The sequence below is a fragment of the Podarcis muralis genome, chromosome 10, assembly GCF_964188315.1.
Source record: "Podarcis muralis chromosome 10, rPodMur119.hap1.1, whole genome shotgun sequence".
NCBI lineage: Eukaryota > Metazoa > Chordata > Lepidosauria > Squamata > Lacertidae > Podarcis > Podarcis muralis.
The window spans coordinates 45,756,582-45,779,056 of record NC_135664.1 but is presented as its reverse complement, the minus strand read 5'-3'; the positions used below and the strand labels follow the sequence as shown (position 1 = coordinate 45,779,056).

The window sequence follows — 22,475 nt, the reverse complement described above, 5'->3', positions numbered from 1 at the left end:
AGGGTGGTCAGATGCAACAGAGCTCCTGCACCTTTAATTGTTGCATAGAAGCAGGAATTGCAGAAGCTGTAGCTTTCTATGCAAACCACACCTGCTGACATTCCCTCTTCTATGCGACAATTAAAGGTGCAAGACCCCTGTGTGCTGTTGCATCTGGCCATGCTAGTCTTGGCTGCCCCACTGAGATCAATGAAAGTTAGAGCCTAGCTTCTATCGGCTCTGCTTCACATCTGCAGTAGCTCAGGCCTCTGTCATAGCAGTCTTTGATTAACATATCTGTGTGGTGACCAGAGTACTTATACAGGTGCAGCGTATCTCAATTCTGCAAGTCAAGTTGACCTGCCAAAAACCCTGTACAGTTATTAAAGGAGCAAGCACCTCCATTCTTCTTTGTCCTTGGTAACGTGTTGGTCCATAAGGGGGAAAAACCAGCCCCATCTACAGTAAGGCAAGATCTTTATTGGCAAGAACCAAAGTTTCACAGAAATGTGGCAAGCTTTTGAATTCTCCAGAACTCTTCGTCAGGCAAGATGTTACACAAAGTGGGGGGATGACGACAAAGAGTACAAAAACCAGGCTGACGTAATAATAGCCATGAGATCAACTGTTCAAGCTGTCTGCAAAGAAGGTGGGACTGTCTAGTGTGACAGGCAATGAAAGCTCCTGGGTGTTTCCTGAAACTGGACTTCTGAAAGCCATGACTAAGAGCCTGCTCTATGAAATAGGAAGCCCCTGGACTCAGAACTAAATCCCAGAGAGGGTGCAAAATGCATCTTTTCAGGCAGCTAGTATTTGATTTAATTAGATGATCACTTGCCTGGGGTGTTTAATGTTGCCGTTTTCGCAGGGCAGCTTTTTGGGTGCGAGTGTATTGGTCCGTCTGCTTTTGTGTGCTGCCTTTGAGAGTGTGAAAAGGTGGCTGGCAGTATAAACAACAAAGGAATATGCTGTAGTATGGAGGATCCTATGGTGACCAGCTACAACGCAGAACAGGGGGGCCTTCAGCCAGTCTCTTAGCTGAATCCACCTCACAGGGTTGTTGTGAGAATAAAACGGGGAGGAGATAGGAGAACTGTGTGCACCACCTCGAGTTCCTTGGAGGGAAGGTGGGAAACAAATTTATAAATAAATGAAAACAGAGTTCTCCCTACCCCTCTTAAGAGCCATGTATTAGCTAGTGCAGCTTGCTATCCATGCACGACAAGACTCTTCATATTAACGCTCTCTCTCCTGTACAAAAATGATTACCTCTGACAGATACTTCCTTCGGGAGTGACAGGGTCAGGGCACCGCTGGATCTGGATGGACAATTAGTATTGCACCCTTAGCTGGTTCCTATCTGGGTGCCCCCTCCAAAAAAAAACAAGAAAAAAGTCTCGCCCCCTTCGGTACCACGCTGGAGACATTTTCACACGGACCCCCAGACATGGCGGTTCCTCCTCGGTGCCTGCGTTGCGAACCAGCGTCCATTGCGGATAACCCAGTTTCCTTCCCCCCTCCGTGTCTCTTTAAAGCGCGGAGCAGAAGTTCCCCCTCCGAATCCCTCCCGCCTGCCTCCCTCGCTGCTCTCCCATCATCGCCCTGACGTCAGGAGGAGGGAGGCGTGTGGGTGCCGCGGCCTCCCCCGTGTTTAAAATTCGCCAGAAGGCTGCCAGTGAAGAGGGAGGAGGAGGAGAGCGAGCAGAAGCCTGGCAGCAGAAGGAGCGCCGCTGGCCGCAAGGTAACTTCCTCCGCGGGCGCGCAGGGATGCTTTGTGAATTGGCGCCGGAGCGGGAGGAAGGGGACAGATGGGAGAGGCCACGCCGAGGAGGCGCGAGGAAGGTGATGGAGCCGGCTGCCGAATGGTCTCGCGTGGGGTGGCTCGCTTAACTCTTTTGTGTCGGGTCTCCCAGGTGGGGGAGAGAAGGTCCTCTGGCGCTGGGAGCGGAGAGGCGTGTCCCCTCCGTGCGCGCCGGGCGATTTCAGCTGGGGGCGAATGGCTGTGGGGAAGGGTGTTTTCCGTGCAGGTGGTGATGGCGAATAGCTGCCTGCCTGTATGGTAGCTTTACTTTGCAACCGACGGCTGGGGTCGCCTTTCTCGTCTGCTATTCCAAGGGGTGAGGGATCTGGTCAGGAAGACGTGTGTGTGTGTGTGTGTGTGTGTGTGTGTGTGTGTGTGTAAATCTGCTTTGGCACCTAACAAGTTATAATGGACACGCCAGCAAGTCAAAGATAGGACTCATGTGAAAGCAAGAATTGAAGCTTAGTGATAGTCCTATAAAAAAACGCACACACCTAAAGTAGTATTTGGTTTGCATGGCTTTTGATGAAGCCACCAGAAGGTGCTATGGTGGTTTGGAGTCCCCACCCCTTTTTTGGTCCTGCCTTTCTCGCTGGCTGCCTTTCTTCTTTTCTCTCTCTCCCACCCCCACCCAAATATCTTGTTTCCCAGTTCCAAGGATGCTTCTGTATTCAGATCATAAAGATGGCACTTGAATCTCATTGGATAATCGGCCTCTTGTATATGTGACTGCTTAACCAGAGCTCCACCAGAGGGATGAGATGGACTGTTTTTAGATAAGGGGATTGAGGCCTTGAAGAATGTAACCCAGGGTTTTTTTTATTAGTTATTTAAAATTTCTTTCTTGTTGTAGTTCTTTTTCACCAAAGAGGTGTCTGTCTGGAAATTAATGAGTTGATTAACGTTCTCAATTGCATGACATTATCATAACCAGTCTTGGAAGGAAATAGGCTTTTATGAGCATTGGCTAGATAGCCTTTGTATGTTTTTTTTTTAAAACCCTGCTAGATACAAGTCTATGGAGAACAGTATAAGAGAGAGAATAAATGTAACCTGTAACCTGGAAATCTGTAACCTGGAGGAAAGGATTCAAACCCTCTTTATGAATGTGGTTTATTTAAGTATTTCTGGCTGCTTGTAGTCTGTTAAGAATAATTATCAATATGTTATAACAAACCTCTTGGGCGGTGTGCTTTTAAGATGGGCATCTTAAAAATGGTACTGTGTTTAATTCTATAACTATGGGCCTAATAAACTAGTTGTGGTACAAAATCACATTTACTAGTTCATGTGTATGGCCCCAGTGCATGTACAATCTGCATGTGTGGTCAGGGACTATTCTTTGTTTCTAGGATGGGGCATAAACAACCTTTTGGATGTTGGAGTGCAAGTCCTATCATCCCTGGCTGTGGTGGGTGGGAGTTAAGAGTCCAACAATATCTCAAGGCCATAGGTTCACCTTCCGTCTTTGGGGGTTTCTGGTTCCATGTACAATCTGTATATCCACAGGGATTGTATGGTCTAGTACATGAAAATTGGGAGTGGGCATTGACGCCACAATCCGGCGGCTCCTTTTGTGCCCATTTCCTGTCTGAACAGTCATCATGTGAAGAGCCTTCTGGCCTGGTGAGTCCATGGCAAAAGCAAGAACATGGGAACTTCCTGTTCTGGAGCTCAGCATGTGCATACATTGACCGCTTACTCCAGCTTACTTCCACTGCTGTTGTTTGAAGCAGAGTACACATGTAATTAGTCACAATCCATAGGTATCCTGTAGCTTCTTGAGAAATACTCCTGTCTGACGTGCTTTCTCTCAAACCAGCTTCCAGTCAATTAGAAAATGGAAGTTGTGGCTAGACTGAGGAGTTGTACATTTCAGGCAGCTGTTGAGCATGTGACAGCATCCAGGAACTGGAGTTAGGTGCAGGGAAGACAAAATCAGGTGATGCACATTGGGTGAAGAAGGCATCCTCGCCTTTTTCTCAGGAGTGAAAAGCAACATTAAAAAATGACTTGAAAAGTAGGGGGGGGGGGACATGACCTTGATGAGTTTCAAGCTGCTAATGTGGACATGGGCAGGGGGGGCATCTGCCCCCCCAATTAATAAAAATACATAGCTGAGATTCTGCCCCCTTAACAAAAGACTCCCCCGCTCAAATCCTGGCTACGTCCACATAGCCTCAGTCTCTTAGCCTCTGGCCCTGCCCAGATCTATAACCACAATTTAAATTGCAATCCTGTCTGAGTAGGACAGAGCAACACTGTCTGCCTACATAAGTTTGGGGTCAGTCTATTTCTGGAGGCTTACAAGCCAGAAAGCATATTTTGTTTTCTATCTCCTTTATGGGCTCTCTCTCTCTAAAGTTTTAGGTGTGGCTATATATGGGAAGGTGCTAAGAATAAGTATGTTTGTTTATTTGGTGGAAAGGGAGAGGCTTCCACAAACCCCCTGCATAAATGAACACTCAGTTCTTGCCTTAAGAAAAATAGCAAATTTATGATGTCTTGCATAGAATACTGAGGACACTTGATGGATACCAAGAGCCTAATGTGCCCCTGATGTGAAGGGGGCAGACACTGGAAAGACTTCAATAAATTTCCGCTTAAAAATGCAATGAGGATAACTAGTTTAGGATGCAATGCTGGAAGTAAGTTCAGAAGGAACACCACAGTGGGGTTGCATCTAAATACTGTAGATGTGTATAGCAGGGGTGAGCAATCTGTGGCCTTTGGTCTAATTTAATGTGGCCCTTAGTCTAATAGTAGCAAGGAGGAGAAAATGAAGAAAGGAGTGATAGAGACGCACAAAATGGGTGGGAGGAGCTCTGGCCCCTTTCACTTTTTGTTCCAGCCCTCCCAGCTTCTGCCACTGAAATTTCACTGATGGTTACGTGGCCTGTGACAGATTACTCCAAGGGAACATGGCCCTCAATGGGAAGAAATATTCCACACCTTTGATGCATAGGAGTATATGGTTAGCCTCTGAGAAAGAAGATGGGAATATTTCAGGTGGGAGAAGGCCCTCTTTTAAACTCAGATTTGTGTGAGTATATGTACACACACTTGTTTCAAAAGAATGTATGCATTGATACACCACTCTTGCACCTTAGTATTAGATCGGGGGTCAGGGGTGGTTCTGAGCAACGAAACTTGAGTGTGCTTTCTGGCAGTTGGATTCCCTTCAGTCTGACAAGATATTTCAGGTATGTAAAAAGGAGAATTATGGGATTTAAAGATGAGGGGCCTGAGAGGAAAGAAGAGATTGGTCTGCAGGACAAGCTTATGTTAATCAAATGTGTATGTAGTAGCTTAGCGAAAAGTGCCATCTGAGAGATTTGCTCTGCCTGCTGCAGTGGTGGCAGGGCTGGAGAGAGTCTGGGGCTGTTCTCTATGTAAGGCACTTCCACTGGGACTAAGGAGGAGGAGGAGGAAGAGCAGTGTTAGAAACTGGGATAGAAAAACTAGGAGCCAAATGGCTTCTGGGACCTGGGTTGTTGGGTGCCAAAACAGAATGTCTAGTTGCCAAACTAGGGAGGGGGGTTGGCAATACTTTTTATTTATTATTTTGATAAGCATGAACTAATACACAATTCACATAAGTTACACATTATTCACACCACATTTTTAGCATAAATTGTTAATACATGTTTAATTTGGTGTTTACAATATTGCCTATGTTAACAAACACTTTGAGGCTTCAGATCACATGTTGTTGTTTAGTCGTTTAGTCGTGTCCGACTCTTCGTGACCCCATGGACCAGAGCACGCCAGGCACTCCTGTCTTCCACCGCCTCCCGCAGTTTGGTCAGGCTCATGTTTGTAGCTTCAAGAACATACATTTCAGTAATTATTGAGTGTCAGCCAGGCGCAAAAAATGGCACCCAGACTTTTTGAGGTGCTCACAAATGGAGAATCTTTAGGAGCAAAATGCACCTAGCACCCTGCTAATTTTGAACCTGGAGGAGAAGGAGGAGGTTGTCGGCTGCCGCCACCCAGTGGACTGGTTGTAAGTAAGAAGATTGGGGCACTGGCTTGAGAGTAGGCTGAGGTGGGCAGGGCAATGCCCAACTTGCCCTAATGGACTAATCTCTAATACTAGCTAGCCTGTCCTGTGGGCTGGGAAGCATCTTGCAGAGTTCAGCAGCCTCTCTTCAGCCTGAGCATTACTGCTTTGGAATGCTGAATTGATGAAAGTAAAGTAAAATAAACCCAATAAATCAAATTGCATTTAAGAATAAGCTGAAAATGATGCTTTATTATTATGGCAAAAGCTTTTGTAGACCACAGTCCTGTATATCAGGTACATGAAGAGTTGCAGTCCTATAGGCACAGGGCTAGGGGATTCTGATGGTGTTTCCTGCTTGGCAGGGGGTTGGACTCGATGGCCCTTGTGGTCTATTCCAACTCTATGATTCTATGATTTAAAAAAATAGTTAACACCGACATCCAGGCATTGGTAAGCCAATTATGTGTAGTGTAGCTAGAAAAACCTTTGTCTTGATTAAACCTCAAGTTGTAGCACAGAATGTTTTATTAGCAGTTTTACACGCAGTCTCCCTTCTGAAGTTCCTTTGTTCCAGTATGGCCACCTTAAGGTCAGGTACAGAGTGTCCTGACAGGATGAAGCTTTCCTCCCACTGATTTTATTTATTTATTGCCATTTCTGATGTTAGATTTGTGTCCATTCCTTTGTGCAGAGAGTGGCTTGTTTTGCTATGCATCGTCTGCAGGAGGGCATTGTCTGCAGACGATGGTATTTATCTAATGGGAAGATAAGCAAGAGAATGAGCCTGATGTCGTTGTGGATGGCTTCAGTAGGTTTGGCCATAGTGTCGCTAGGTAGACAATGGGACGGAGCTGGCATCTGGGTCTGCTGTTCCTATAAAATGATACAACAAAAAATCACCTTCACAGAACATTTCGTGTTTTGAAGTGTAAGCTGTTGAACAGCTGATGCAGAATGCTGCAGTTCTGTGCTGCCTTTTGGATGGCTTGTTGCATTTATTTTCTCCAAGGCCATCGATTGCCAAGGGGATAACTTCTGCAGTTTGTTTTCGTGAAGTGGTTTGTAGCTGGATTGCAGTCACGATGCAGAAATCTGCTTCACCATATTTGAAATCTGGTATCTAGAATAGGAGTAGAACCTGTGACTTCGGCTCTCATTTTGAGTAATGGACTAGAATCCCCTTTCTTGGCCTGCTTGTGCCATATCACAGGCCTCTGCTGCCATGTCCTATTCTTACTTTTCACCTTTTATTAATTGTGAAAGCTGAAAAAGCCTTGCATAGTTAGCAGGACTCGTCTTGAAACAGACATTTTTTTGGGTAGAATCTGTGGTGGTTTCATGATGGATTTCGGATGGTGACTTCCATACGCAATGATGAAGACTGGTAATGCGTGTGGTGTCTCTAGGCTTTTATAGCTGGTTGCCACCATGCCTTATCTGTGAGTTTCCCAGAGCATCTGGTTGAGGGACAGAATGCTAGATTATGTAGACCAAGCCTCTGTGTGGTCCTCCAGGTGTTGCTGCACTACAGCTTCCATTAGCCCTTGCCAGCATGGCCAACGGTCAGGGATGATGGAAGTTGTAGTCCATCAACATCTAGAGGGCTACAGGTTCTCCACCTGGAGGTACTCCTTTGTTCCACCCACAATGGTGGTTCTTGTCATCTTGGCACCCTGGAAAGAGCTGCTATAAAATGTATTTTGTTAGCAGTAGTTCAAGGGTTTTTGAACAGGGAAATGAAGTTTGGTATGGGACAAAACGAAAATATATTATTTGGATGCCAGAGTTTGATCTTCTACATTCTTTTACCTCCTCTCACATTTCTTCTGAATTTCCTATTATAGTAGGCCTGTTAGCAGACTTACTGCAAGACAGCGTGATTTCAAGGGATTAATGAAATAGTTCTGCTGCTTTCTAAAGCTGCAAAGTACTATAGTTATTGATGCCAAGTGTTACTTCTTTCATCCTGCTAGCCTGCTGTTTAATCCATTGGCTGTAAATATACAGAGAGTGAAATCACACCCACAGAACATAATGATGGATATCTCTTCAGGGATGACTTCTGACTATCTGCCAGGGCCCTCTGTTCCAGTAGGGCTACAGTATATGAGCCTACAACATCCACTTGGATAGCAGTGGAAAGCCATTCCACTTCCTGTGAACCAGAGAATGGCTAGTGACCATATACAGTGGTACCTTGGGTTACAGATGCTTCAGGTTACAGACTCCGCTAACCCAAAAATAGTACCTCAGGTTAAGAACTTTGCTTCAGGATGAGAACAGAAATTGTGCTCTGGCGGTGCGGCAGCAGCGGGAGGCCCCATTAGCTAAAGTGGTTCTTCAGGTTAAGAACAATTTCAGGTTAAGAACGGACCTCCGGAACAAATTAAGTACTTTACCCGAGGTACCACTGTACATCCAGTTCCTAGGTATCCACGACACTTATCCTTTCTTCCGAAAAAGGACTAGTGGGTCTAAAGTGGAGTTGGGATGACTCCTCTTAAAGACAAAACACAGCTTCTGTCATCCTTTCTGTCGTCCCTGCTGAGCGGAGACCAAGCCTCTTACACTGCACTCGCTAGTTCCTGATGGGTAGGTCTACCCACCTGTCAGTCCTTTTATGTCCAGTGATGTCAAGTGACTTGATTTCACATGAAGGATTGAGAGGAGTACACTCCAGATGCACTCTGATTCTCCTTTCCAGCTACTTATAGATTTTGGTACTTTTTGAATCCGCCACCTTTCTCTGTTGTCAAATTCAAATATAGTGCTTAACTCTACCAGCAGCTAGAAAGGAAATTCTTCCTCTGCAGCTTGACCATGTGGGTTTATCTGTTCTGTGCTTGATTGCTTATGACATCAGGTGATAGACAGGTGGATAGAAATGGGTATAGTTTAGGCCCAGGGTTTTCAAACATGGATCTCCAGCTGTTTTTGGACTCCATTTCCCATTGTTCCTGACTACTGGTCCTTCAAGCTAAGGATGATGGGAGTTGTAGTCCAAAAACAGCTGAAGACCCTATTTTGGGAAACCCTAGTTTAGGTTAAATAGGGAAGCTTGGTGAGCCTAATTATGTTTGCAGACTGGAGGTTATCTGGCCTTAGGCCTGTGTTTGGTGCTGAAATACCCTTGGTCACCATGATGGATGACGTATGGCAGAAGGACTGGGCAGAGCTGGCTTTAGGGTACTGTGACCGGTTTGGCTGCACGGGTTGCTGGCACTGCAACAATGATGTAGAATGGAGGGTGAGAGGCAGGGGTGGGTGGGTTTGTGCCGAATTTGAGCATCACATAGGACACTACTGAAATTTGAGACCCCAAAGTCTGCCACTGAACAGGAGAGTGTGACCTTGCTGATTCTACTGGATCTCTTGGTGACTTTGATACCACTATCCATGGTATCATTCTAGGTAAGCTGTCCATGGTGGTGGTGATGGGGTGGCGTTCCTTTGCAGTGGTTGTGGTCCGATAGATAATTCCAGAAGACTGGGCTCGGGAAGAGGCCTGGCAGTTATACCATGGGGTCCCACAGGGTTTCAACTTCCATGCTATTTAACATTTCATATGAAACTAGTGAGTGAGGTCATCTAGATATTCCTAGTGAGGTGCCATCAATATTTCAGTGGCATCCATCTCCTTTTCTCCTTTTCATCTGACTCAGGTGCTGAATCAGTGCTTGGGAACAGTAATGGTCTGGATGAGGGCCAACAGATTGAAGCTCAGTCCCGACACTCTGGCTTGGAAGTGCAGCTAATTCTACTTCACTTCTGAGCCGTGCCCTGTGCTTACCTGAATATAAAGTATAACTCTGCAACTGATCGGATATTCTTCTGAGACAAACCTGATAAACAGAGCTGCATAAAGAATTGGTCAAAGGCAACCGTAAATTTAATTTTAATTTATGTTTTACATTTTTAATATGGAATACTTTGTCATTGTAATCTGCTTTGAAACCTAAATGGTTGAAAGGACCTGGAGATAAGCTTTAAAAATAAATAAAACCAGTTAATAATTTACAAGTGAGAAACATGGAGGCTGATAAGAAATTAGCACAATGCCAGCTTATCACAGAACATTTTTGGACTTGCGATTTTACTTCCTCGTTTAAACTATTGAGTGTTGGAAGCCCTTGTACTGCAAATTGCCCTCAGCTCTGTTCCTAGATGTTAGAGGGCTTCCCCTCCTTGCCATTGGCCCTGCAGCTAGTCTTAAACTGGGTGGTTAAATACTTAAGGTCAGTGGGAAAGCATTTCGCTCTAAAATCTGTATTTGGTTCTGGACTTACTTAAGCAGGCTTAAAATGCATGTACTGTATGTTCTGGGCTTTCAGTGTCACGTCGCAGGTTAATGATTGAGTGGTACTGGAGAGTTTGAATTTCAAACATGTGCTTGATTTCTATATAATTTTAATATCCCATCCTTTTTCCAAAGAGCTCAAGGCCTCAGACACAACTCTTTCCCAACCCCAGTTTTATCATCTCAACATTATAGTATGGAGAGTGAGGTTAGGCCCAAGAGTAGAGTTTCATGGCTGTGTTGGCATTTGAATGTGGGTTTCCTGGTCCTAGTTCAACATATTAACTGCTACACTATGCTAGCTGGCCATATCAAGCGGGGTCAGTCTTGAATGTATGCATAGAAATAAATTAACATATACACAAGCAATTACCATTTGTCGGAGAGCCTACACTGATGAGAGTTGTAGTCCATCAAGGCATTGGAATGGAGGCAGCTGGCCTAGAGCATTTAAAACACACACTAGCACTGACATGCATATTTAAGGTCATTACATCCCAGTTATCTGTATCCCCTTATTGCTCTTGCCTTCTTCCCCTATTGCTATAGGGACTAGTTTTTGAGTTGGCCAAGAGGCGTTCCGGTGAATCTGTTGTCTTTTGCTGCCCTAATTTAGTCCTGATCCCTGGTTAGGAAGCTTGCATGATTTCTCTGTGTTCTACTATAGCATTATGTAAACACCCATTTTGGCGAGTGAGAAGGAATGCAACTAAATAGGCGCCTGCTGCTAACCAAATAGCTGAGCACTTAAATCCCCTGTTCTTTTGGCTTAGTGACAGGTCTGTGCTCTTTGAGTCAGCTGGTTTCCCTCTCCCTCTCTGTCTCTGTGTCTCATGCACACCCCTATACCTACCTAGTTACCTTTCTTTTCCTGGCCACGTATTGCTGTTACTGTAGCATCACAGTGCCTGCAGCATCCTTCTGTTTTTCACAGCAGGGTGGACTGGGGGACTACAGGGGAGCATGGGAAGAGTAGATGATTTGGACTTGTGAGATCACTTGCAGAAATAATTCCTTTAGCCTTGAAGTGACAGCTCACGTAGCAAAAGGAGAGAAAGCAAATGATGTTATAATTCCCACCAAAGATTAGCAAGCTAGATATTTGGAGGATAATACTGGAGCCATAGACGTCATGCAGCCACCTTTTAATTATCTGCACAGTTCTGTGTGGATAATTCATATGGTTAAATAAGCCTGAAGCATCTGTGTTGCAGCTGCATCTAAAGGGGGGGGGGCTTTTCTTTTCTTTTGCAGTGTGGTGGTCAAAAGAGACAAACCCGAAATGTCATAGGAAGTGCCGAAAAGTAGCATTGTGTGATGAAATGTAATTATCCAAACTGAGCTGCAGCATTTTTATCTCTTTTAGAAGTGATGTTAAAATGGTCTCTGAGGTTGGGCTGATCTGATCTCAAGGCTAGGAAGAGGAAAGTGGTGTGTGTGTCTTCAGCATTGCAGGCTTTCTACCAGGAGTAGCTGATATGGTGCCCACCAGACATAACTGGACTCCAGCTCCCATTCTCCTGACTCGTTGACCATGCTTGCTGGGGTTGATGGAGTTGGGAGTCCAACACACACTGGGTACCCCTCCATTAGGCAGTTGGTTATGATTCCAGAAGCTCCATCTGGCTGCCCTTTCAGCCCCAGCCTGCACAGTTCCTCAGTCAACTAGTTAGAACTATTTATTACACTCTGGGCTAATGACAACATGGACACAAGTTTTTAAGTACCCTGGAATGCTGCTGTGGAAGTCTCCATACACCATTGTCTTGGAGCCCACAGACATGCTGGTGGCACCACTGCCAATCAGCTTTTCCATTACTTAAAAGGTAAAGGTACCCCTGCCCGTTCGGGCCAGTCTTGCCAGACTCTAGGGTTGTGCGCTCATCTCACTCTATAGGCCGGGAGCCAGCGCTGTCCGCAGACACTTCCGGGTCACGTGGACAGCGTGACAAGCTGCATCTGGCGAGCCAGCGCAGCACACGGAACGCCGTTTACCTTCCCACTAGTAAGCGGTCCCTATTTATCTACTTGTGCCCAGAGGTGCTTTCGAACTGCTAGGTTGGCAGGCGCTGGGACCGAACGACGGGAGCGCACCCTGCCGCGGGGATTCGAACCGCTGACCATGCGATCGGCAAGTCCTAGGCGCTGAGGTTTTACCCACAGTGCCACCCGCATCCCTTTTCCATTACTTAGGACTCTTCTTTTTCTGTTCGCATGACAGGTTGATCCCAAAGGCTGAGAGTCGTTGATCACCTCTTTCCTGTTGACATACCAGAGGACAGCCACACCATGTCATCTGACCAGACTTCTCAGTCCACTGTGCCACCTCTCCACTCTCCAAAGTCACCTGTGTGGCCAATTTTCCCTTTTAACAGAGAGGGAAGCCGGATCTGTGAGAGAGGTGCCCACCTTCTTCGGGACTTACCCAGCCCACTTCCCACAAAAAGAACCAGGACATACTCTGCGTAAGTAACCAGACTGTGCCACTAAGTTAGGAATCACCTAAACTTCCATTCTAAAATTGGTTAACAATTAGACTTTGACAATGTGGAATATACCAGGGCAAGGGGGCTTGGGAAGAGGAGGAATTGAGTTTTTTCTGATTTGTACTCATTATTTGATTGTGGTCGGTTTCTGACAGAGTTCTTTCAGACTTTGATGGAAAGTGGTAGTGTGATAAGACCACGATGACACTATTTTCTGATAACTTCGGTTAATTCCATGTCAACTAGTCCTATTGAATCATTTTATATTCATACCCCAGAGTCTTCTGAGCAGCCCTTGGCACAAACTATGAATCTTGCAGTTCAGGAGCAATGCTACTCTTTTTAGGACCCCATCAATTGTACGACCTGTGAGGCTTTGAGGAACCTTACTCATCTTGACTAGAGTTTAAACATTTTTGGGGGGAGGGGGAAGAACTCTAAAGCAAAGTATGAATTTCCTTTACCAACAATTCACTCTTCTAATTCAAACTTCTCCCGACGTTCCTAGCTATGGTGGTTGTTGAATTGAGAAATGTTAAATTGTGCAAGTTGCTTTTTAATGTAAGTTTTTAAAAAAATGATATCCTCTGTCAGATTTCAAAAAAGTTTTTGAGGCTTTGCTAAATTGGTATAAAATTTTGTTCCATCTATAGTCTGGACTGTTGGAGGGGGGAATGGGAGCCTTGAAACCGTGAGGTTGTGTAGAAAGGTAACACATGAACATTTTCCTGTCTGGAAATGCCAATGTGGTTTAGACTGAGTCTCAAACCTCTTTCTTCTTCCTAGGACGGCTCGTGCTTCCGCTGGTCCTGTCTACAAGGGTGTATGTAAGCAGTTTTCACGCTCCCAAGGCCATGGCTTCATCACCCCAGAGAGTGGCACAGAGGACATATTTGTACACGTGTCTGAGTAAGTTCCATGTCTGCAGAGGCTTTAGCATCTTATGTTATGATGCCAGTATCTCATGTCTGAACAGTCACTGCTCCTTTCTCTCTCCCAAACCCTACTTGTGTCAACAGTATCATTGTAAGGACACATTTATGAAGGAGCCCTGGATGTTGATAGATTTATTAATAATAGTGATGATGAATTAAACAGAAAATTAAGAAACTGCTGAAATGTTGTTTACTTTTTCTTTTTCAGCATCGAGGGGGAATATGTTCCAGTAGAAGGAGATGAGGTCACATACAAAATCTGCCCCATCCCACCAAAGAACCAGAAGTTCCAGGCTGTGGAGGTGGTGCTTACTCATTTAGCTCCACACACAAAGCATGAAACGTGGTCTGGCCAAATCATTGGATCGTAAACTTCTTTTTGAGCCTGCAGGACAACCCCACCAAGGAGGTGGGGTTGAATGGTGTGGTGGGTGGTGGAACTGCTGGAGCAATGGCAGAGAGCCCAGGCTGGCAATTCTTGTTTGCAGTGTGACATGTTGGCATTTATGTTGTCTTTTCTAAGATTTACCTTTTGGTTTGTAGCTGTGCTTTTTTCCCCAAAATGGCAAGCAGGAAGTGGAAAAGGGTTGCTGGGTGGATTTTCTCCTATGTCTCGCGAGCTCATAATTGTACCAGAAATAGACAAACGAAGAGCTCTCGAGGTTTTTTTTTGGGTGTGTCTTTATCCAGAAAGGCAGACTTTTATTTGTCTCGCTGCTACCCTAAATGCATTAACAAAAGTCTTATGTACTGTCCTGCTCCGTTTAACAAATGATCCCATTGCTTTTTCAAGGGCCTGGTCCGGGCAGTCCACCCAGGGGAGTTTGCATTAAGCTCTCTTGTTCTTCTCAGCCAGAGTAGGTATTAAGAGATGCAGTAATATTTTGTAGGGGGGGGACGACGACAATTGTACATTGCCTGAAGACAGTGTCTCCCAGAGCCCCACACAGATTGTGCCATCTTCAGAGACACTTGTAGGTATGTGCTTTTTGTCCCATCTTGTCCCCCTCCCCGTCCCCAGCCACCTTGCCCTGTGTAAGGGAGGGACCACATGACTTGCACTCCTCTCCCTAAGTCCACTGATGTCACTGTTGTTGTCTGTTGAGATCAGTGGTTTGGCTACCACAGCTAGGCAAACTGTGGCAACTGGATTACTGGTTTGGTGACAGATGCTGCTTCTCCCCCACCACCCACCACCCCCACCCCTGCACACATAATTGCACGTTGGATGTCTAGTATCTCAAGGATGTTGTGTAGAGGGCAAGTAGAATGCACCACTGAAGAAGCAGTTTCTGAAAACTATCAAGATCCATGTGGTATTCACAACTGAATTTGTCAGATCTTTCTCATATGGCATAAATTACTTTTCTTACTCAGTCCCCTGACTGAACCAGGAGACAAGAATTCAGGGGTTGGGGATTTGCGATTAACTGGGCACTGGACATGATCATTAAGGTGAACTTGCGATCATAAGCTGTCTTGGAAATGTCAGGTCCTGTGCTGCTTCTATCTGTCCAAGGCATTATGTGAGTTACTTTGTGGCAGAAGCGCTGAGTATTAAATTCTTTGGTATTATGCGGCAGTTTAGGTACTTAATCCTTCAGTTAAATGATGAATACACAATATTGTGAAAACTGCTGGTCTGTTCTCCGTGCCATTGATACAGGTTTACTTCAAAAGCAGATCATTCTGAATGCTATGTTGCAAGGAGTCTTGATTCATTTAAATTCCTGTTGAAATAGCCCCCCCTTTGGCAGATTATTTCCAGTGGCTTTTTATAAGAACAGAAATCAGGAGAGGGGGAGCCAGGAAAGAGAATATATATATATATATATATATATGAACACTAGAACAGGTTTTCTCAAGGTAAGGTGATCATTTGCTTGGAAGAGAAGTACACAATAGGGTGCCCTTCAGTTGTTGTGGACTACCACTCTCATTAGCCTTGGCTAGCAAGGCCAATGACCAGGGTTGATGTGAGTTGTGGTTCAGAACACCTGGAGGCACTGTGCTAGTTATCCCTGCCTTAGGCATAGCCAGTTAACGGAAGGCTAGACATCCATTTCAGTGTTGCAAAACTTATTCCTACAAAGTCTAAGAATGGAATCTTCCTGCATTGGATTACACAAGCCAATTGAAAATCTGCAAATAATACTTGACCTGTCACTATAAGTTCTTCCATTCTAATTGGACTCTGTACTCTCCTACACACAGCAGTGGTTTGTTCCAGAAGGCCCCAGTTGTGGCAGTATCTCATTCCCAGCTTGTTTCACTTTCCAGATTTCTTGATAGCAGTGATGCGGTGGTAAGGAGTGTGCGGTACAGACATACAAGCCCTGCTCAGACATCGTCATGGTCTTCCTGCCTTAACTACTGAGATTCTCTCTCTGCCCCCGTCCCCCATCCTGTTACTCCTAAAGTAAATGCAGCTGCACTCTCTGATGGCAGTGCAGTGTCTTAATTTGCAACATAATGTAATGCCAGAAGAATCAATACATGTATCATTTTCCCATTGGTTTCAAACAGAAGGTAATAAGTTGGGGGAGGTTGACTTTGAAGTCTTCGCTATTAGACTATTACCCTGCTGACATTACATTTCCCACATATATTAAAATGTAAGTCCCCTCCCCAAGGACATTTGTCTTGCTTAAAAATAATGCACTTAAAAAAATACTGCAGATGAAGGCATTTTGCTAGAAGAATAATCTATTTTAACATTTGAAACGGAATAGAGCCTATGCGATGCATCTGTTTTATGGTCTTGGGCAATGTATGGTGGTTCCTGGCTGTGGATATTTGCTTTGAGAATAGCATTTTGATTTTCTGCATCTCCAGAGATGTAGGCTTTAGTATCGTCTGCATGTGTTTGCGTTTCTGAATGTTGCAGATCATGTTTCCTCAAGATGGATGTTTGGACGTTCTCCTACTCTTCCTACTATTATCCTAACCTGTACATTTTGATGGCCCTCTGTGTCCCTAGTTCTGTAGTTAATGAGGGTCATGTGCACAAGAGATGGAGGAATCGTGTATCAATGACAAGATTCATGGGCCAGTAATTGATAATGGGCTCTAGTGGCATTGTATCTAGTTATGTTTTGGTTCTTCTCCAGCCTTCCCCAACTTTTACTTCTCTCCCCAGGATATACAGGGTCATGTCTAAAGCACAAACCTGATTTCTAATAGATGTTCTGAGTAGAAAAAAAATTCCCAGGGTAGGGTGTGCATGTTAGGAATTTGCATGGTGTCAATCAGTTGCTAACCTCATTTTGAACAGTAGACTGACAAGTCTAAAGCTTCTTGGGCAATATCATATCGGATGTTGCTTGACCTTGCAGAGGGGCTGAACATGCATCGTAAAACTTTTGTATGATGCACTAGAAGTGTACACACCACTGTTGTAGGAGCTAAGAGGGGTGATTAAGTGGCAAGTATGCACGTGAGTGGCTTAATTTGAGAGTTGGAAGGAGCTTGGTAGATAGAGCCCAAAGTATGCTGGAATCGTGAGAATGAGACTGGTGTCTTCAGAGTCGTTCTTTTTGTACTTGCAGTGCATCTTCAGAGGCTTTCATGTGGTGGTGTGTGGCTGTTTACTGCACACCTGTCCTCTGTGGTTCACATCTCTGGGACTTCAGTGATCGTTGGTCCTCTACAGCAGCGTTCCCCAACCTTGTGGTCGAAAAACAGCCGGAGACCCATAGTTGGGAAACAGTTGCTCTACAGTATAGAACAGACCTGAGGAACCTTTGGTCCTCCAGATGTTGCAGAACTACAACTCCCTTCAGCCCTAGCAAGCATGGTGAAGGACGGGGGGAGCTGTAGTTCAGCAACATCTGGAGGGCCAAAGGTTTCCCACAGGGGTGCAGAATTTGCATAGTTGGGTGCTGGAGTGCGACTGTGCAGCCAGCATAGACCGCATACTCTGCAAGAAACAGGTGTATAATGGCAGCCTGGTGTTCTCTAGCATTATAACATCATGCTTTTTTTCTTTCTTTCCAGGAGCACTTCTCATGTTTTCAGTTTAGCACTACAGTGTCAAACTATGATCACAGGAAAGTGTGTGCAAAGATGCCCAGAGGGGGATTATTTCCCTCCATGTGTGCTGATAATGCTGTTAAATGTAGTCCTGTTAGAACACTGGAGTTATATCCACACCATACACTTAAAAGCACATGGCTTCCCTCAAAGAATCCCGAGAAGTGTAGTTTGTTAAGGGTACTTGGCATTATAGTTCTGTGAGGGGGAAACTGCATTTCCCAGGATTCCTTGGAGGAAAGTGTATGGTGTAGATGTGACCTGAGTAGCTTCCAGTTAAGTATGTGGGCTTTGGTTTCTAAATGAAATGAGGACTGGCCCTCCAGAAGGAGCACATGGTCAGATGGATATGTCTAGAATGGTTTTGGGTTCATCTACAGGTTAAACGAAATCATGAGTCTTTCTGGAACAGACTGAGCATTGCAGGTATATTTTTGAATATACACCCTACATCTAGAAAAGAGCGCATTGTTGAGAGATTCTGACCCAACCTGCCCCTGATGTGCTATTTTCCACATACAGGGAACGATGACACCACCTCCGTGTACCTACTTTGTTGAAGGAACAACCTGGAAACTCTGACAATGTGAATTTTCTAAATCTGTAGCATACTATTGCAAACACAACCATGTGGTGTTGAAATTGCACTACTCAAAATGGCTGCCCAACTACATTCTAGGGAGGGTGTTGGTTTTCTCTTGCTTCTGAGACTAGTTCTTTCCAAGTTCTAAGCTGTTTGGTTATAGAAACATTCTGTGTCCTCCTTGGACTAAAAGGACAACATCCAAAACTATGTGTCTTGGAGCCAAATTGTACAGAGGGGCTTCCCCTCTCTGTATTCGAGATAAAATGAGAGTAGTGAAGTGTTTATTTTAAAGGCCTTTAAAACTCAGATGCATATACTCTTGACATAGGCATAGACATTGGGGAAGGAACATGTTTTAGTCTTTCCCTCCCAAGGTGAACAAACAGTCCAATGGAGGAACGAAGCAGGAAAAGGAAGCAATTTCCCATGGTGCATCCAGACCCCCGTGTGTGACCTGCTTCCTGTGACAGCCAGAGGGACTTCCTGCTGCTGTTCTGCTTACATTAAACACCAGCAGCTCCTCGCCTCTGCCCCTCCCCTTGAAGGTGCAATAGCAGTGGAAGTGCCACAAAATGGCATCTTCTCTCTGGGAAAGCTTTTGATTCTTTCTGAAATAATCTTTGTTACCTATGGTGTGTCTGTGTTTTTACAACTTTTGGTGTGGTCCTTGCCTGTCTGACCCCGTGTTGACCTTTGTAACACCGGCAATAAACCATTAAAGTGACTTTCCCACAAGTCTCTCCTGTTTTTTGCGTTCTTCCTTTATAGGGCGGTTCTTTGGTACAGGAGATAATACCAGAATGACGTCACAAAATCTGGATCTAGGGAATTGGGTGGCTAGTCTTCAGGTGTCTGACTGTTCTGTTCAAGACAGATAGAAAGACTGACCACCATGGGCCATATACTCTGCCCAAATGGCACCTTAGGAAAGATGTAAGGACTCACCTCGCATCTAAAGTCCTTCAGGCACTGATGTCTAAGCACGTAGGAGGTGTGGGGCTGTTCCATGGCTGACCACCTCCTGTTTGGTGGAAGATCTAATTGGGATTGTAAATACACTCCACTAAAGGCACTCACAAGCCTCCATTTGTGTAGGGTTCTCACAATCCCTTTGTAGACCTCCCTGCTCAAGCAGAAACTCTAGTGTTGGAGGGGATGAGGGCAGCATGTGTGCACCTGCCCCTCCTGCAGTTAGGCCACATTCACACCATACACGTAAAGCACAATATCACTTGAAACATTCTCCGCTTCCCCCAAAGAGTTCTGGAAGCTGTAGTGCCACAATCCCTCTCTAAAGGAACTCTGGGAATTTTATAGGGAAGATGGGCCTCCCAACAACTCTCAGCACCCTTAGCAAACTGCAGCCCCCATAATTCTTTGGGGGAAGCTGTGACTCTTTAAAGTGGTAGCAGCACTTTAAATGTATGATATCAATATGGTCTAAGGCAGGCTTCCTCAAACTCTGCCCTCCAGATGTTTTTGGCCTACAACTCCCATGATCCCTAGCTAGCAGGACCAGTGGTCAGGGATGATGGGAATTGTAGTTTCAAAACATCTGGAGGGCTGAGGTTGAGGAAGCCTGGTCTAAGGCATCTATAATGCTTTATGGGGACAACGGCCATACACGTAATCATCTAGCACGGGACGGGCTGTTCTGAATGACAGCAGCTTTTCAAAGTTTCAGGCAAATGTGTTTCTCTCCCTCCCATCACAAGCTTTTATGTGGAAGTGTTAGGGGAGCTTCCCCCAAGCTGGTGTCCTCTAGATGTTTTAGACTGCAATACCATTATCCTTGGCAATTGGCCATAAGGATTGGGGCTGACTGAAGCCCAGCATAATCCAGGCTGGAGAAGGCTCTGTGAGGGAATTGTATCTGTGACCCTCACAGATACTGTAGGTGGTCGGTCAAAATAAGCTGCCAAGTTGTTACTGTTTGTGCTTTTTGTCTGTTTGAATTTGAGCACATGCAAATTACCCAGAAATAACAAAAACAAATAGTATTGATTTCCTGTGCCTTCATTATTATTATTATTTAGTTCCACATTAAGTTACAATATTGAACTACAAAGCATAGAAGCCTGGGTGTAGGAGCTCCGCTGCCTGTTTGTGATGCATTAAAAAGCATATATATATATATATATATATATATATATATATATATATATATATATATATATTTCTAGTTTATATATAAAACAGCTGCTTGTGAACAAAAACCCACAAATTGGTCAGTAATAGACATCTGGTTTTCACACAAAATTTAAATAAGGATACATTTCTCATTAACTGAACATTGCTTTTTTTTTTGGTCCATTCTAAAAAAAACCAGTGGCTCTGTGTCGGAATCAGTTCCTTCCTGTGAAAGTCATTCAGATATCTCCTGCTGAAAAGAGGCGGTGGGTAAAGGGGAAAGGAGGAGTAATCTCTTCAAAACAGAAATACAGCAGCACAGGAGTTAAACCAGGTACAAGTGAAGATGCAGACATGAAGACACAGTACTAGGTGAAAACATCATTGATGCAACTTTTCAAACCTGACTTCTCCAGCCTGGTGTCCTCTGTTTTAGACTGCAGTGTCCATCAGCTACATTTGACTTCGGTAGCTGCAAGGCTGTCAGTCCTGGAGGGCACCAGTTTGGGAACAGCAGTGACAATCACCTAAGATAAATCCCCTCCTCGCTACCCTTTACTTTCAAATATCCATTCATGCAGGTAGCAAGCTGCCGTCCTACACTAGTGTGGTGTATATAAACAAACCTTGCGTTCATGTTCATATGAAAGTAACTGGAAGCATTCATTGCAGATGACGATGATACGAGCTACGTAATATGAACATTCACTTTGGAGAGCTCCATGTTCCACTGAGTAGGGGAGGGAATAGGGCAGCCGATTTTCATAAGAGGCTGCCCTGCCCTGACTACTACAGCTGTCATTTTTTTTCCTGGAGTTTCAGTTGAACTGTATAAGTTCTGACCTGTGCCATACAAAGCCCGCGGCCTGCCTTTGAGGCAGAGGGTGGGAGTACAGACACAGTTTATGAGACCTATGGAGTGTAGACAGCTATCTTCTACTGAGGAGTATATAATAAAAGGGTCGTGCCCTTTATTAATGTTTTTTGTGCTTTCCTTCTTTCAGGAATCTTGGAGGGGACAGCCTTGTAGGACAGCAGGTATCCTGAATTTATTTACCTGTTGTTTAAAGGGCACATACACTCTACCTGTGTCCTCCTTACGCCCTGCTCAAATGTGCTATGGACTGGGTGTCCTGCATGGATGAAAGAACCTCTTCCCCTTGAGATACTGCTGGACTCCCAGTGTCCAAAGCTGAAGTGGTCATTGGTGATGGGAATTATAGTCAAGTCACAGCTTCTGTACCCTTGATCTATTGGCACTGACAAAAACAATGCTCATCTTCATCAGCATAAACCTGTAAATATGCAAATTGTCAACCCATAACTGGCTCCGAGTGAAATACATTGTTGGCTTATTGGAAAATATTGAGATATTTTTTGACTGGGGTGAAAGAATGATGAGGACAAGTGTAGAAGGGAATAGGATACAAAGGGCAGACAAGACAATGACCAGAGGGGCATCTTAACAGATACAAAGGAAAGTTGAGTCATAGCATCCAGTTCTGAGTTCTTTTACTGCTTGGAAGGCTTTGCTTCCAAATTCACAACACTGTGCATGAAACCATGAGAGCTAGGAACTGGGGTTGTTTTTTTTGTTGTTTTGTTTATTTATTTGTTTGTTTGTTTAATGAAAAGTAAGCAGCATGAAGCAACTCAATCTTAGTGTGGCACAGTATGTGGAATGCATATATTAGGGCTGGTTTTCAACATCATGATATAGCCACAGCTAAACATCGTGATATACCAATATATCACAATGTCTGAAATAAGGATGGAGCTATGTAGAGGCATTGGCTGGCGTCACAGCTTTTCCTGCATCGTGATTTTTGCCAGCGACTGCTCTTGTGATTTGCTGCTCCCTGCAACATACATACATACATACATACACACACACATTATGATTTATGATATTTTGCCAGGTCCAAAATTATGAACCCGATACCATGAAATGGACTTCAAACCAGTTTTGGATGATATATCGTCCAGTCTGAACACACACCATGATTTGTGATTTATGAAACTGATATCACCATGTGGCCTTCAAATGGGTTTTGGACAATATATTGATATATTGCCCAGCCCTAGCATATATAATTGTACTCTCATGGGAAGTCACCAACCAGAGGAAGAACCTTTTGCAATTAACCATCACTATTTTTATCTAAAGGCAGAAACAGGCAAATATTTAGTCTCTTTCTTTTTGCTGCAGTAGACTAACAGCAT

At 44.6% G+C, this 22,475-nt stretch overlaps 1 protein-coding gene across 2 annotated transcripts; it reads left to right on the top strand.

Moving 5' to 3' along the window:
• Window positions 1-1,509: 1,509 nt before the first annotated feature.
• On the top strand, window positions 1,510-18,857 carry CSDC2 (cold shock domain containing C2). Of its 2 annotated transcripts, none has more exons than XM_077934930.1 (4): window positions 1,510-1,720; window positions 12,305-12,548; window positions 13,356-13,478; window positions 13,713-18,857. In XM_077934930.1, the coding sequence occupies exons 2-4, from the start codon at window positions 12,373-12,375 to the stop codon at window positions 13,873-13,875; spliced, it is 462 nt and encodes a 153-aa protein (XP_077791056.1). In that variant the 5' UTR covers window positions 1,510-1,720; window positions 12,305-12,372; the 3' UTR covers window positions 13,876-18,857. The 2 variants fall into 2 exon arrangements, with proteins under 2 accessions (XP_077791056.1, XP_028602656.2); XM_028746823.2 differs by having other exon boundaries at window positions 1,715-1,821.
• Window positions 18,858-22,475: the final 3,618 nt, after the last annotated feature.